At 39.6% G+C, this 17,271-nt stretch overlaps 1 protein-coding gene across 6 annotated transcripts in view; it reads right to left on the bottom strand.

Moving 5' to 3' along the window:
* Positions 1–6,495: 6,495 nt before the first annotated feature.
* Positions 6,496–17,271, bottom strand: part of sntg1 (syntrophin, gamma 1) — a 517,427-nt gene continuing 506,651 nt past the window's right edge. For 5 of the 6 annotated variants that reach the window (XM_043688307.1, XM_043688306.1, XM_043688308.1 and 2 more), the window contains 2 exons: positions 15,007–15,117; positions 6,496–10,875 (listed from right to left, as the gene is read on the bottom strand). In XM_043688307.1, coding sequence (XP_043544242.1) covers positions 10,744–10,875; positions 15,007–15,117 — 243 coding nt within the window. In that variant the 3' untranslated portion in view covers positions 6,496–10,743. The remainder of the gene's footprint in view (positions 10,876–15,006; positions 15,118–17,271) is intronic. The other variant, XR_006311406.1, reaches the window with a different exon arrangement.

Genomic DNA, 17,271 nt, shown 5'->3' with positions numbered 1-17,271 from the left:
CCAGCAACACATTTCCATCTCTGATCTCCAGCATCTGCAGACCTCACTTTCTCCTCAAAGAATATGGACTGCAGTGATTCAAGAAGGCGGATCATTAGGGACAGACAATAAATGTTGCCCCAGTCAGTGAAGGCTGAATCCGGAATGAATTTTGGAAAAGGAACACCATAGGAAAGGAAAAGTCCACTTACAATGACGGAGAAAACATGTGTTTGAGGTGGTATGACAAAAAGTTTACAATTACCATCTTTCTCTCGATCTGTTTAAAAAATGAGGTCTCTTAGAAAATGTTTGGTACAAATGGTAGGGGCTCTTACAGTGCATATATATGCAACCAAGGGAATCAAAACAGAATTTGAAAAATGCTATTATGCGAGCACTCAATTAGGTCTGCATCGAAGGGAAACACTTAATGCAGAATGTAGGCAAATAAGCTCCTATAACTCTAAACACCAATATCCCAACCATCTCCTGTTTTTTTATTAAACTTTGACAGGAAAGGCAGCCAAGAATTGCTATGAGTAGTGATGTGCTGTTAAGTTTATTTCACATTCAGCAGGAGCATTCACAGGCTCATGTATAAGCCAGTTAAAGACACAGGAATGAAGCAGTGATGGAAACCATGGATTTCAAGGTTGTATGGCACTATTGTAGGGATAATAAAGGCCACCAAGAGTTAGATTGAACTAATTGCCTCATACATGGATAGCAATGTAAAGATCAAGACTACAGAAGTCAGCACTGGGAAGAGGAAAACCAATCAGAATCATGAAGGATGCAGCCCACAATGTAGAGCAGCCATAGGGCAAGCTTTCACTGAAGTTGTGAACAGCCTCACAACAGCCCAAGGATAGACTGAAAAGGTCAAGATTTCAAATGAAAACATACATTATCATTCCTGATATTTCTTCACAGATCAGTACTTCCATGTCAGATGTGAGAACACCTTAACCCAGCAGCTGAGTTAGCCTTACTAAGGTTAATATAAAGGTGGAGGAGATGAATAATTCGTACAGGATTAGAGATACAAGGTTCAGGAGGCTGCAGCTGTGGATGAACAAAGAATGCGTCAAGGGTCTTCAGTGTCATCAAGCAGTCGACTGAAAGAGCATTTACCAAAGGTATTACAGCTACCTGCAGATAAGTGAAATGCAGTGCTGAGGGATGTGGCTGCATGCTTGGGGGTACATGTCAGCTGATTTGGCCACCTCCTGCAGCCAGATCTGCTTGTGAAGAAGCACTGTGGTGATGCATTGTAATGTGGATTGAGAATTGGTTAATAGATCGAAGCAGGCAGTAGAAACAAATGGGCAATTTGCAGGATGGCAGCTTGCTACCAGTGAGATATTGCAAGTAACAGTGCTAGGTTCCCAGTTGTTCATAATCAATATAACTAATTTGACAGTCGATAGCTAGATGGCTGGTTTGCAATGCGGAGTGATGCCAACAAGCTTGGGTTCAGTTCCTGCACTCACTGAGGTCACAACAAAAGGCTCTCCTTTTCAACCTCTACCCTCACCTGAAGTTGTATTGACCCTCAGGTTAAACCACTCCCAGTCATCTACCGAATGAAAGAGCAGCCCTATGGTCTGGTAATACTACCTTTTAAATAATTTGCATGTGGAAACCAATTGTAATGTTGCCGGAAGATTAAAAAAGATTTAAAGCAGAGTTAGACAGGTTTGAGATTTGATAAAACTGCTCATGGCGTATGGATGTTGTTTGCTGGACCAGCATTATTGCTCATCCCTAACTGTCCAGAGGAGAGTCAATAGTCAACCACATTGCTGTCGATCTGGCAAATTCAGCCCAACTTTTATTCTGAATGGCCTCCACGTTGACAGGAGGCAACAAAATATGAGAGCACAGTTCATAAGCTCTTGCTCTTAGCACTTGCTCATTTTTCACCTCCCTACATGCTTGCACTATCCATGCCAAGCTTTGCTCAGCCAGAGACGTTGGCTTTCATTACTGCCATTTTAAGGCACTGTTTAGCGTATACACAACACATACACACAGGCTCGCTGTCATGCTTGTCAGTATTGAAAGGTTTTCAAGAGGTGCGGAACATCTTGGTGAATGTTGCACTGAAAAAACAATAGCATGTGCCAACTCCTTGCAAAGATAACACACAATTATGCATCCAAGTAGCCATGTTAGAAACTGATGGAGATTAGTCATCAGCACAGTCAAATGGACTGCACTTGGTCAGGTAGTCCCAGTACTGTCAGTCACAGGCATACTCCACATATAGCACAGGGATTTTGACACAGTCAGTCATGTGTTTGGCAGGCACACAGTCAGATCTGTCCCAGTACTATTCAGGAAGTACATAGCTGTCTGTCCTATAGGGCCAGCACCAGCAGTCAGGGAATTTCACATTGCTATTCAAGAAGCTGCAAAAATAACAGTTGGAATCTGGTCAGTCATATCTGGAGTTGGCTAGTCATTGAAGTTAGTCAGGCGTCTGGTGACAATGCAATCCTGGGGTTCCATTCATCACTCTTCCAGGAGGGTTTGGGTTGGATATTTAGAGGCAGCTGGGGTTCAATAGCAAAATGGGTGGAGGAGGGAAAGTAAATGTGTTTATGACAGTTCAAATAAGCACAGTGACAGGGGAGGTGGGGAAGCTCAAGTTTGGATGGGGGCAGTTTGGATTGGAGGGTATGGTGGACTATGGAATGGGGTTATTGGTTGTGATCACTACAGCGATATCTGCAAGACAAGTGAAAAGGAGTAGGGTAGCACCAGCAAAATGCAATGTCAAAGTTCAAAGGGCAGAGAGGACAGTTGGAGGTGAAGTTCAAAGTGGCGAGCCTCCACATTCTCCCTATGTGTTGCAATAGGATGGTAGGACTGTGTGAGGTAATAGGGGATATTCAGGTACTTGGGGGAGGGGGTGGTGTTACCTGGTGACCAAGAAGGGCCTGGTGCTAATGGGGTCCAATGCAAGCTGATTCCCAGACATGTTTTTCCCTTCTCTCAATGCAAAAAACTCCTGGAAAATGTTGGGGATATGCTCAGGATGGGTAGAGTCAGTATCAGTCTGATGGCCAAAAGTATGGGATCCACATTTGCTGGACACCTCGATATTGGAACAAAATGAGGAACCAGTCATTTACAATATGTAGCTATAATTTTTAAAAATCATTTCATATACATTCAGAGTGAAGATGCTTAGAGATTAGATGCTGGTCAAGGCTAATTTTTGCTATGCAATTAGTGCTTGCAAATTGAACCCACACATCTTAATAAAGTTGAATTTAATACTAATGCAGGTACAAAAGGTCAATGATGGTTGAAAGGAAACTGCTATTAGTTCCACTTCAAAGTGCCTTGATCTATCATGTAAGGATAATGATTGTCTATGTGAAATGCAGTATGAAGTTCAGTGTTTGATGTGGGTGTAAGGTTCGGAGGGTGGTGCTGTGTCACAGCAGCTGCTTTTCACTGACATGTAGCAGTTACTTAGCCAGTGTGACTTACCTTCAGTAAGTGACTGCGCATGCTGAAGTGCAATGTACATGTCTTATACAGATGTGTCTCCATTATCTGTGTCCTGTCTGTCTCACTGTGTGTAAAGTCTAAACCTCATCAGCAATGTTCACCGCTGATGACTGTTCTGAGATCAAAGAACTCTTTTGCTCTTTGAGTGTGACTTAGGTCATTTTCACCAAGAATGATGGGCCCTGCCACTAGTGGCTTGTCGGTTACAGCAGCTGCCGACCTAAGAAGGTAAGGGCATATGCAGGAGGACGATGGCCAACAAGCCCAGGAGGCAGCATCAGCCCTTTGTGGTGCAAGAGAAGCACACATCTCAGGTGGAGGTCACAGTTGCAATGCTGGCCAGGCTGTGTTGTGCCCGCAGGAGGACCAGCGTTCTTTGACTTGACTCCATTCCATTAGCATGTGATGCAACTAGTGGAGGAGAAACTGAAGCTTGCAGTTGGCCACCTTCTCCCAATAGTTGAACAGTTCATTGCAGCGCTGAACTTCTGCACAATTGGCATCTTTCACAGAATGATGGGTAAACTGTGTGGGCACTCTCAGATATACAGCACAAATGTATCAGCATAGTGACTGAGGTCATCAGCCCTCCTGCATAGGTTGGATAGAGTTTGCTGCATCATCCAGGCATGTTGTGGTCTGCACAATTGGAGCAGGCAATGAGGCAATGTCCCAGATGCAGAAGAACTGGGGAAATGGAAGCAGTCTTCCAAGGAGGAGGAATGACATTAAGGTGGAGAAAGCAGTCGATATCCATGTCAGAGTTCAGCTCTGCTGGGTGCTACACACCAACCAGAAGCTCATTGATTATCTTTTATTGGGAGAAGGTGTTCCATATTTATGTCACGATGCCCAAATCTGGTTGGCATTCTAAGGGTAAAGTTCAGCTGCTGTTGGCTCCATTTTTACTCCCTCTTCCTATCTGTAAATAAAAGCTCATATTTGTGCTTGTATTTATGTGATTGCTTGCTTGTATTTGATGTGCAATTACTGCGCATGACAAGGTGCATCAGGGACAAGGTAGCCCTGGTTTAAGAGGGTGCTCAGGTGGAATGTATCTACAGACAGTTTAAGTGTGGAGCCTGGTGTTTATACAGCAAATAGGATGAGAGAATGGGGCTGTATGTGGAAGAGAGTGTTAGGCCATTGCAGATATGTGCCATGGGCAGCATGCCTCATGGCTGCTGAGACACGGTGTTGCTGGGGAGAGGCAATGCCAGATTGTCATTACTTGTCCAGTACACAGCGGCACTTTAGAAAGCATGAGTGCAAGAGCTGCTGGGAAGATATCTGATCTGGGACTGGTGCATGGTGAGATGGGATGGAAATCAGACATGAGAGACACCATGTATGTAGGGAAGATAATTGATATGGTAAGTTTGGTAAGATAGGGAGAAAAAACTCACTAGGCCTTGTGGAAAAAGTGCTCCAAAAAAGAAATTCAACTTGGACTGTGCGAACAAAAAACTCAAGTTCAGCCTGTAAGTTAATTTGAGCCTGGTAAAAGGGAACCTTTTCATACACATGGGAAGTGATCCTTGATTTATCAAATTAAGAGGATAAGTGAGTAAAGAAAGGGAACAAATCCACCCTTCTCCCCTGGGAGCCTAATAATTTGAGGTATCTGTCTGGATTCTTAATGAATTAGGGAATCTTGTCTGGGATCAAGTCATAACAAAAGAAAAAGCCTGGTATTACATTGGAGAGTATGCTTGTGAAATTATAAAAGTGAAACATTTTATAACATATAAGCTGATGAAGTCCCTTGAACAAATCAATCATTCTGACACATAGCTCATTTGAACTTGTAGTTTACAGCAAACTTAAAAATTATGAAGGAAACTTACCCTAGTTAGAACAAGGTCCATTCCATGAAATTCAAAAGAAAATTGCTGCAACCCCTATTAAGGCCAGATGTTCCCACCGGCCCAGTCAATGTCAAATAATGATGAAGCACTGACATCTTTACAACCAAGAGAACATTACACATTGCTCCATCCTACTGAGGAGAAAGTTGCCTCTGTCTTTCAGCCATTTTGCTCAGGCGCACCTTTTGATGATGATGATGATGATATGAAATAAGCCACTAGATTTCTCTCCTCCTGCTGTTGAGGAGAAAATGGATGATGGAAACATCCTTATCCCCACAAGCTTGTTGGTGAGAAAATTATCCACAACTCCTCCAGGAAGAGGACTCCTTGTTCTTCCCATTCCATCTGACCCTTCCCCACTTGACAGCTGCTGGAAATTCCCTGAAAGAAAAATGACTAAAACTTGTGAACAATCCAGCTGATGCAACTCATCTTTTAAACCTCAAAATGGAGCTCCAGTTTGATGAGTACATTCATTTTCACGCAGTACTGGAAAGGAGTTTTCCAGGACTATTGCTACAAAGAAAATTACCCAACAACCATCTTTCCTCTAAATGAAAGTATTATCTAAACCGACCCCCTGACCACATTCTTATCTCCCTCCACACCATATTCCCACTTCTACTGTCCTGACTTGTTCCTTCACATCTATTTCCAGAGTTCCTCTTCAGCCTTGACCTTGGTCTTCTCACCTTTTCACATCTCTTTCCCTCCTTTTTTCTTAACTTCCATCAGCCCTCTCTCCAGAAAATAAAAGCAAAGGACTGCAGATGTTGGTGATTTGAAATAAAATCAGAGAATGCTGGAGAAACTCAGTGCCTGTGTACAGAATGGATAGAGAATCATACTGGACTTAATAATAATTTTGTTTCTTTCCACAGATGCTGCCAAACTTGCTAAGTTTCTGTAACATGTTCTTGCCTCCTCAACCCCCATCTTGGTAAAAATATCATCTTCTTACCCTGCTTACCCTGAAAAGTCTTGAATTCCTATGTAAATTAAGGAAATCAATCAATTTTCTGAAGGGACTAATTGTATTTTGGATGATTCAAAGCCAACACACAACTGTTTGAAAAATTATGAACCATAATATTGAAACAAGCTTGGCCCAATCTGATCTCATTTTGTTTAATTTTGATTGCTTATAGTGCACTATAAAAACATACAAATATTCATCATCTGTACAGATCAAAGGCTCAGTTTACAACTGTCATCATCTCTTCAGTCTGTAGATATTCTGATACTGACATTGAGATCTGACATGTGGCAATACTGAAAAAGAATTGAGGTTTACAAGATCTGGCAACATTTTATAATTCTATTCCACTATAAATTAATTTTGACTCATTCTTCTGAGAATCACCTAAAAGCTTCCTTACTCTTTTGATAAGTCATGAGTATAGCACCAAAGCTATTTTGTCTTCTGAAAGCCAATATCATTAATGCTCCACTCAATCTATTGATTGAAGAACTCTTGTCCATTAACTGCAACAAACTTTACAATATAACTGAAATAAAAGGTTAATTCAATGCTGTCTGAGCACTGTGAATTCAATAACAATAAAAATAATGACAAAGCAGTGTCTTCCTGTTAAGTACCAAAACATGAATACTCAAAAGAAAATGGGAGTGAAAACATTTTCTAAAAATCAAAGAGCATTTTAGACTAATACCCTTGCAAAATTATCAAAATACTGGACTATGAACCTAATAAAAATGATAGTTTAATCCCTTTTGGGTATAAAATGTGAAGTATGTTGATCTCATACATCTCCTGTGGTTCAGGACATTAGCTGAGATGCAGTGAAAGGATAATAGATAAATTAAATTCAGCATGAGCTGCCCAGGAAAATGGTGAAAATGTTGCTGAGATTTCACAAAAATGACGGAAACTACTTGCAGAGTAAGTGTGTTTTATGACACCACAGAAATTAGATGAAGGTGGAAAGATGCGATGAGAGGCTGGAGGCTCAGTCTAATTCATTCTCAAACATGAAAATGTACCACACAAAAAAAAACTAAAATGGAAAGATGAGAGATTCCAGCTGCTGTCTGAAAGAAGCAGTTTGTGTCAAATAGAGCTCTGCAACTCAATGAACAGCAGTCCATTTTGCCAGTGATGTTCCTTTCATATGCGTGTCACCAACCTGCAAAACAGTTGTAGAGATACATTTGGAGACAGATACAATACTTTTGTTTTGATTTCACATTTGTATTGCTTAGATTTTGACCTTTAACTATCTCAGAATTGACTGAGGCCTTAAGGAAAAGCTTTTATAATGCACATGGCATGGAAAATATGATGGCCAATGGTGCCAGGTTAAAGGAAGTAAAAAGAGATGATTCAACTGATTTCTGTGAAAAAGAAGTTATTTACAAGAAGGAGTATTCATTGCAGAAGAACAAGAGGTCACTTAAACAAATAATTCAAAGTGCTGCAAATATCTAGTTCATAGATCGTATGTTTTCGAATATAATTTTTGGTTAAACTTTTAACTGTAGATAAATGGAGCAACTGATTGAGTATCCCTGAAGTAAATATAATTCAAATAAACCTGACATTTTATGACCCTTAAAACTAACTGTGTTTATCTTACAAGGTCAGAGTTGACAGAAGATATAAACTAAATAATGTATGATAGAATTCTGGACATCTCCAAAAAACAAGGTGAGAGATTGGGTCATAGCTCAGTTATAATATAAATTATTTATATTCATTGTAGAATCAACAAATTATATTCAAGGTAAATAATATTTTGTATTTCTGCTTGAATTGACCCAAAGGACGTTACCGAGCCAAACAGATTCAGGGTGGAGTTATTTTCTAATAAATCTGTTTTGACATCTTATGACACACCTTTGGAGTAGATAGGACTTGAACCTTGTGTGCCAGAGGTAGAGACACAGCTACTGTACTTAAGAACCCAGAGTTTTTAATCAACTGGTTCAGCTATTTTACAATCACCTCTGACACAAGTCTGATTTGAACCAGACCTCCTGGGTTACAGATAGGGACAATACCACTGTAGCATGTTGCCACTCAATTCAGGGTGGATTCTTGTTTAGAAGGTTATTTTGATTAATGTATTGATTTGTGTTGCTGATAGAAGCAGGCAGTTCAGATTGGGGAACATACAAGCATTATCGAGGCAAAGATTTCACACCACCAGATTTAAAAATATTATAGGAGATGTTTGCCAGTTAAGTTTGCACGTCAGCTAAGAAAATACTAAAATCATTGCTCATCACTTGGATGGCTCAATCAATTGGATTTCGTGAGAGAAAAGCAACTGGATGATTTGCTCCAACTTGCAGCTGGTGGAAGAAACCTACAATAATCCTTACGTGGTTTAATGCTTTTCAATTTGTAAAACTAGATTAGAAACAGCAATACAGATACTTTTGTAATAGACTGGAAGAAAAAAAAACTTGCATGAATATACAAAGCCACAATTAGGACCTTAGACAACACAGAAAACACTGGAGAAAGTTTGGCAGCATTGGTGGAGAGAGAAGCAGTGAAAACATTTTGAATCTGACATGACTCGTCTTTAGAACGGGTTTGATGAAGTCATATTGGATTGAAACATTAACTCTTGTCTCTTTCTCCACAGATGCTGCAAAACCTGCTGAGTTTCTCCAGCATGTTTTGGGCTTGTTGCAGATTTCCAGCAACTGCATTAGTTTGCTTTTATTACAAGGAATGAAAGTCCACAGTCATGACTTGAGGTCTTTAAAGAAGACCAGAGGATTTGTTGGTCAATAGCTAATGTAGGATTCCCATTAAATTAGTGCCTCAAGAAACAGCTGGACTTCTATGAATTCAAGAAATTTCCAGAGGGCTACGGCATGACTTTTGGTTTTGGTGTCTGGATAAGTGAATGAACCTTCGAGATTATACAAGTGAACTCTTGGAAGGAAGTAAAATGTAGAACTGAATTCACAGCACAACATAAGTTATCATATTAAGTTTGTAGTGCTTACTTTTGTCTTATATACACACAATAAAGACATTTATAAAAAACATGGAATATTGTGCCATAGATCTATTAGGATTTCCTCTTTAAACATAATAATGCCTAACAATATTGAATAAAAAGCCAAAAGCAGAAAAAAAGCCAAAAATGCAAATAAGTTTGAAAAACCCTTTTCACCTTGTGACATACTGGTCTACTACTTGGTGATGTTCCAGTCCACTTCTGTGATTTTCTAATGTAAAACCTATGTTAGAAGATATCACAACAGATGTGTTGGCAATTTGTGAAATGAACCTTTGCACTTTGACAAGATTAACAAAACACATGCAAAAAATGTTTTTAATTTGTCCACTTACATAGTGGAATCATATTACGTAATGTTGGCACAGCTAAGAGCCTGTGAAATTTGTCTGCCATCAATTTTTCCAAAAAATGATTATAAAAACTTTACAATGAATGATTTACATGAATTGTTTAAAGGATCTTTGAAGACATATTGGATGTATAGTTATTAGTATGACTATGATGATTTTCTTTTAAAAACCAGCTCATATTGTTAAAATTTCATCAGGAGTTTTTATAGAACGTTGTACTTCAAAATGTACAGAGGAATATGCAATTTATAGGTATATTTTTAAGGAATTAAAATTGCATTATACATAGCTAATGGTGGTCATAACAGAGAAATGTTAGCTCAGTCTGCACGGCATGTGTATATAGCTCACAGAAGAATGAATTATTATTGTTATTTTTACCAATCACAATGAATTAATTTGTGTTATCTTGCTCATGAGCTCATATTTATATAGTTCAGAAGCTTAACATGGAAAAAGTAAACACTCAGGGCTTATTGTAAAAATAAGGGCATTTCCACTACAAAAATTATTTCACATAAAAATGACCTGCTTTGCCCATTTGAATCATAATTTCTAATCATCATATTCCTCATCTCTACCTTGGATAAAGCACATTTTCATGTCACTTAAACGTCTTGTAAGTTCATAAAAATTTCCATCTTTGGAAAGCAGAAGCACATTGAATTGAAGGGTGCTTTCACAGAGACATCTTCAGTAAGAAATCTTTTGTACATTAAGTTCATCAGTGATACTCCTCATTCAGGAAGTATCTCACAATAATATTTGATTGTAGTTCATGACAAAATTTCAGCACTAAAATGAGAAAAGCTACCATATCTGTAAACTCTTGATGTTTTAGTTCAACTCATCAGTGACTGTTTGGAAAACATGGGACAAGAGAAGAATGAAAGCTGACAACTTTTCTCCTGAGCTGGAAGCATGTTATCGAAACCCATCAAAGATACGCCATGTTAAATATTTATCTTTAGCAGAGCAGCAACAATTCTTTCCAACTGAATAGAAAGGAGTCTGTCAGTTACTATACTTGGCCTTCCCAACAACAGGCTGGCTTCCAACGTAGAGAGGATCCATGCAAGCAACTTTAGCAGCAAAAAAGGAGTGTATACAATGCAGTACTGCGAAAAGGTTGGAAAATTCCAGCTCCTGCATTAAAAATAAGGAGACACTATTGATAAAAATGCATAATTGCGATTTCTGATTTTCACATACTTTAACCGCGCCACTTGCGAAACTTTGTCCCCAACTCTCATAATCCCACACATTATAAATTTAACCTTCAAAACACGTCAGTGGTACTTATGTAGACACAACAATGGATTCCTTCTTTAGGGGAAAATTGGACTTGCATAACATTATCGAGGCCAAACTGCTATTACAACGTTCAGATTCAGTGGGATAGTTGTTACAGTTCTCTCACATAATGGGAGGAAGGACTGGATGAGGATTGACAGTTTTTTTCCTAACTTTCATTTCTGTGCCAGTTGAATAGCTGCTCTGCTCCTCATAAAATGAAAGTATTTTTGCCACTTCTTTTAGTTTAAGATCTTGCCTTCGACAAGGCGCATCATAACAGGTTGGTACAAAAGGTGAAGTCACATGGAATAATGAGCTGGCAAGTTGGATACAGAACTGGCTTAGTTAAAGGGGACAGAGGGTAGTGGTGGAAGGATTGTTTTCAGAATGGACAGTTGTGGCTTGTACTGTTCTATAGGGATCAGTGCTGAGACTCTTCTCTTCATGATCTACATAGATGATTTTGAGGAAAACGAGGTGGGTCTAATTAGTTTGTGAAGAATACACAGATCGGTGGAGTTGCGGATAATGAAGAGGATTGTCAGAAGATACAGCAGAAGATAGAGCAGTTGGAGGAATGGGCACAAAATTGGCAGATGGAGTTTAGTGCAGACAAATTTGAGGTATAGCATTTTTGAAGGTTAGGTACAGGTAGGAATTATACAGTGAATGACAGAATCCTGCGGAGTACTAATGTGCAGAAGGATTCAGTCCACAGATTACTGAAGGTGGCAGCACACATGGATATGGTAGTAAAAAAAAGGCTTATGGCATGTTTGCCTTCAATGGAAGGGGCACTAAGTATAATGATAGGCAAGTAATGGTACAGCTTTATAGAACTTTAGTTAGGCCACACTTGGAATATTGTACAGTTCTGGTAACCACATTACCAGAAGGATGTGAATGCTTTGGAAAGGATACAGAGGTTTACCAGGATGTTGCCTGGTATGAGGGATTTTAGCTAAGAAGAAAAGATGGATAGACTGGGTTTGTTTTCACGGGAATACAGGAGGTTGAGGGGTGACCTGAGAGAAGTTTATAAGATTATGAATGGCAATGGACAGAGTGGAAAGTACGAGGCTTTGCCCAGGGTGGAGGGGTTAAGTACTAGGGGACACAGCCTAAAGGTGCAGGTGGATGTTTAGAAGAGATGTGCAAGGCATGTTTTTCACACCAATTGCGTGAGTGCCTGGAATACGCTGCGAGAGGAGGTGGTGGAAGCAGATACAACAGCAGCATTCAAGAAGCACCTGGATGTATACATGAATAGGAAAGGAATGGAGGGAGATGGAACCTGTAGTACGAACCGTTTTTGTATGGAAGGGTAAAACTTTGTCGGCATAGGAAGGAGGTTGGTCCTGTGCTGTATTGATCTTTGTTCTTTGATAACCTTAAAAATACACACTGATCCAGGTCTGGCTTATGCCTTCACAGTGATTGCTGACCGATAACTGCATTGTACATGGAAACTAATAACAATAACAGCAGCTTTCATTTATATGGTGTCATTAGTGTTCAAAGCATTCCAATGTACTTTACAGAGTTCTGATTCAACAAAAATGAACTCAAAGCTATGAGAAGAAAACATTAGAAGGCATGATGGTAAGCTTGACTAGAGGTGGGTTCTAAAGAGACAAATGATTCACAGACGTTTAAGGAGGAAATTCCAGAACAGAGCTGAGAAAGTTACAGGCATGGTCATCAACAGTGGAACAAAATAATTTCAAGATGTGCAAAAAAGGGGCAGATATGCAAATAATGACAACACAAATCAGGAATGCAGAACATGAATTTCAATGTCAGTGTTTTGCCAGATATGTAGGCCATGTGCCTGATTATTTTATCAGTGGTGAATTAAGAAGCCATGACAGTGATTGTTACCCAATTGAAGTCAAGTGAGAAAGCCAAAATGGTGGCTGAAATTGGATGGAGAAGAATACGGTGCCTACATATTGACATACCCAAAGAGGATGGATACGAACATATTTTCATGCACTGGGGCCAGTGACGCAAGCCTGGTGATCAAACTCTCCAGAACCAGCATCAGAGCTAAAGAAGGCAGCTTTTGCTGATGAGGAATTCCTTCTTCAGTTAGAAAGGAAGGCCAGTTGGAAATCGGAGGTCTCTCTAAACAGGCGGGGTTTTAGTTTTCCATTTTCCGTATATCCTGTGTCGCTTTAACTGTGTTACAGCAGTTGAGTATCTTCCCCAAGTACAGGTAGTTTTTCTATAATGTGGTGGTTATGTCTTGTGCAACCCCATGTTATAGGAAAATCGTGCTTCAGAAACAGCACTTAAAGCATTGGCGATGTAATCTCATTATAGCCAAAGCACGTTTTAAAAGTTTGCACTTTAGAAACAGTGTCCCCAATTTGTCAATCATGTTACAATGAATTCAAGTTAATGAAATGCGTGTTATAGCAGAATGACCTGTATAATCAAAAGACTTCTCGGACACCACATTATCCTATTGTGAACGCAGCGTTTTCAAAAATAAGAAGGTTCTGTTCTCAGAAGGAATGAAAACTAACCTTCAAATGGAGGTGGGCAAGGGGACAATAGTCATCCAATGTTATAAGTAGTTGTTCCATAATCATTGGCCAAAATGACTCATTCAATTGTTTGAGCTGTGTACCCTTAGAAATAGGGTATCAATAATTTCTTACAAGAGATGGGCATCCTCATCAGGGCAGCAGTCCTCATCCAGCAGGCCTCAGATTGTCTTCTCCAGATGGAAGATGGTCCAGAGAGGAGAATGACCCAGGGATCAGTTCCCGAACATCTCAACTAGAGAGCAGGACTCTGCCTTTACAACTTTAATGAGACTAACAGCCACAGTAACAGCCTGTTGTCATCTGGTATCAGTGAACTATTCCCAGCTGTCATGGATGAATACTTTTCTTTGTCTAATTAACTAATGTTTAACATATTCAAACTGTTACTTCTTAACTAACTTTATAACCAGACAATTGTGAAAAATGTTTGATTATCTATATTAGATAATTGTGATCACAAACTGCCAAAATCGGCAGCCTCCACCTTCAGTTTACCTGTCAGTGGTGGGGGCCTAGGGGACACAGTAATGATATTGGCAAATAACCATGCCATTGTAAAGTGGCTATTAATTGACTAACTAACTAGAGTAATTAGTTGCCCATTTCTGGACATTGAAGCTACAGCTATTCCCAAATACAAGAATATGTCATGGTGATAGAAAAATGCTCAGTTAACTTGGTTTCTCTCTCTACAGATGCTTCTGAGTTTCTATGTTTAGTTTAGATTTCCAGCAACTGCACAATGAGCTTTTATTTAAGGCATCATTTGCCTCCAAACCCTTTCTGTCACCATTTTATGCACCCTTCTACCCTTCCTGCCCAACTCCAGGAAGCAAGTAAAATTAAACCCTTGGATTGAATGTTTATCTCTGAACGCTTTTAGTGGAATTATGAATGTATACTTTAGTTTTGATGATCAAAGTATATTGTTAAAAAGCTCCTTTCCTAAAACACATTGGGGACAATTCTCTTATGCAAAGTATTTTTTTAAAAATACTTTCTCCATAGTAACTTACTGCTGCTGCATATAATTTATCCAATCTGTGTCACACGTCAGTGGCCTGATTTCCAGAAGCCAATCTGAATAGATTTTAGATTAACAGGGCACATGGAAATCCATGTGACCTGCTCTCTGAAGACGTCAATTACCCATTCTCCAGCTGAACACACAAGCATTGTAATCACTTCACTGGAGGATGCCAAAGTATCTAATTGAACAACACATGTACGTTTCAGATTAATGTTCTCTTGGGGAAGTTCAACTGTTCAGCTGATTTTCTTCGATCAGTTGTGATGTGGACAGTTAGCCAGTTTTATTTTCAATTTGATGAAAATATGGCAATGCCAAAAAAAATACAAATGCAGCATATTTTTAAAAAATTAACACAGGTTTGTCTGGTTCGACACTTGTTTCACACCATATTACCTTTGCTTCAATTTGTTTAGTGTCAATGTTCTGGAATAAAAATTTTATCTTGCTTTTTCCATCATCTGAAGAGCCTTTCAGCTGTGAAAATTTATATCTCCAGAGAACAATCTATTAAAACAAGTATTAAAAAGTCAATGGCAGAGAATTCTGAATGATACAATGCTGACATTTTATTTCACAGTGTATTTTAATTTTTCACGTGAAATATTTGCTTAGTAGAAGGGCTCCTCAACAATCAAACACATAATATGCTAAAATTAGCTTTATTTGACTGGCAGAAATCATGAGAAATCACTGAGATTATCTTCCTCTTTACTCACTCATTTATTAATTAAACTTCAAGTGATAAGCAAATTGAATTCCTGTACACTTTCCTGGAAAATATATTGAATCTCTATTCGACATTGAAAAATTAATTTTTAATTGAGTTCTGACTCTATCTCCACATAACAAATTACTTTGATTCATTATATTCCACTGATTAAGCTCTTCTCAGTTTATACGAAACCATGACAGAGGAAGGCAGGGCAGGTGACTGAGGTGTCAGTGTGGGAGCACCTTGGGGCCAGCGACCATAATTCTATTCGTTTTAAAATAGTGATGGAAAAGGATAGACCAGACCTAAAAGTTGAAGTTCTAAATTGGAGAAAGGCCAATTTTGATGGTATTAGGCAAGAACTTTCGAAAGCTGAGTAGAGGCAGATGTTCGCAGGTAAAGGGACAGCTGGAAAATGGGAAGCCTTCAGAAATGAGATAACAAGAATCCAGAGAAAGTATATTCCTGTCAGGGTGAAAGGGAAGGCTGGTAGCTACAGGGAATGCTGGATGACTAAAGAAATTGAGGGTTAGGATTAGAAAAAGAAGGAAGCATAGACAGGATAGATCGAGTGAATCCCTAGAAGAGTATAAAGAAAGTAGGAGTATACTTAAGAGGAAAATCAGGAGGGCAAAACGGGGACATGAGGTAGCGTTGGCAAATACAATTAAGGAGAATCCAAAGGGTTTTTACAAATATATTAAGGACAAAAGGGTAACTAGGGAGAGAATAGGGCCCCTCAAAGATCAGCAAAGCGGCCTTTGTGTGGAGCCACAGAAAATGGGGAAGATACTAAATGAATATTTTGCGTCAGTATTTACTGTGGAAAAGGATATGGAAGATATAGACTGGAGGGAAATAGATGGTGACATCTTGCAAAATGTCCAGATTACTGAGGAGGAAGTGTTGGATGTCTTGAAATGGTTAAAGGTGGATAAATCCCCAGGTTCTGATCAGGTGTACCCTAGAACTCTGTAGGAAGCTAGAGAACTGATTGCTGGGCCTATTGCTGAGATATTTGTATCATCGATAGTCACAGGTGAGATGCCGGAAGACTGGAGGTTGGCAAACCTGGTGCCACTGTTTAAGAAGGGCGTTAAAGACAAGCCAGGGAACTATAGACCGGTGAGCCTAACCTCGGCGGCAGGCAAGTTGTTGGAGGGCATCCTGAGGGACAGGATATATATGTATTTGGAAAGGCAAAGACTGATTCGGGATAGTCAACATGGCTTTGTGCATGGGAAATCATGTCTCACAAACTTGATTAAGTTTTTTGAAGAAGTAACAAAGAGGATTAGTGGGGGCAGAGCAGTAGATGTGATCTATATGGACTTCAGTAAGGCGTTCGACAAGGTTCCCCATGGGAGACTGATTAGCAAGGTTAGATCTCATGGAATACAGGGAGAACTAGTCTTTTGGATACAGAACTGACTTAAAGGTAGAAGACAGAGGGTGGTAGTGGAGGGTTGTTTTTCAGACTGGAGGCCTGTGACCAGTGGAGTGCCACAAGGATCGGTGCTGGGCCCTCTACTTTTTGTCGTTTATATAAATTATTTGGATGCAAGCATAAGAGGTACAGTTAGTAAGTTTGCAGATGACACCAAAATTGGAGGTCTAGTGGACAGTGAAGAGGGTTACCTCAGATTACAACAGGATCTGGACCAGATGGGCCAATGGGCTGAGAAGTGGCAGATGCAATTTAATTCAGATAAATGCGAGGTGCTGCATCTTGAGAAAGCAAATCTTAGCAGGACTTATACACTTAATGGTAAGGTCCTAGGGAGTGTTGCTGAACAAAGAGACCTTGGAGTGCAGGTTCATAGCTTCTTGAAAGTGGAGTCACAGGTAGATGGGATAGTGAAGACGGCGTTTGGTATGTTTTCCTTTATTGGTCAGAGTATTGAGTACAGGAGTTGGGAGGTCATGTTGCGGCTGTACAGGACATT

This window comes from Chiloscyllium plagiosum, chromosome 4 (genome assembly GCF_004010195.1).
Source record: "Chiloscyllium plagiosum isolate BGI_BamShark_2017 chromosome 4, ASM401019v2, whole genome shotgun sequence".
Classification (NCBI taxonomy): domain Eukaryota; kingdom Metazoa; phylum Chordata; class Chondrichthyes; order Orectolobiformes; family Hemiscylliidae; genus Chiloscyllium; species Chiloscyllium plagiosum.
This window is presented reverse-complemented; position numbering and strand designations above follow the sequence as displayed.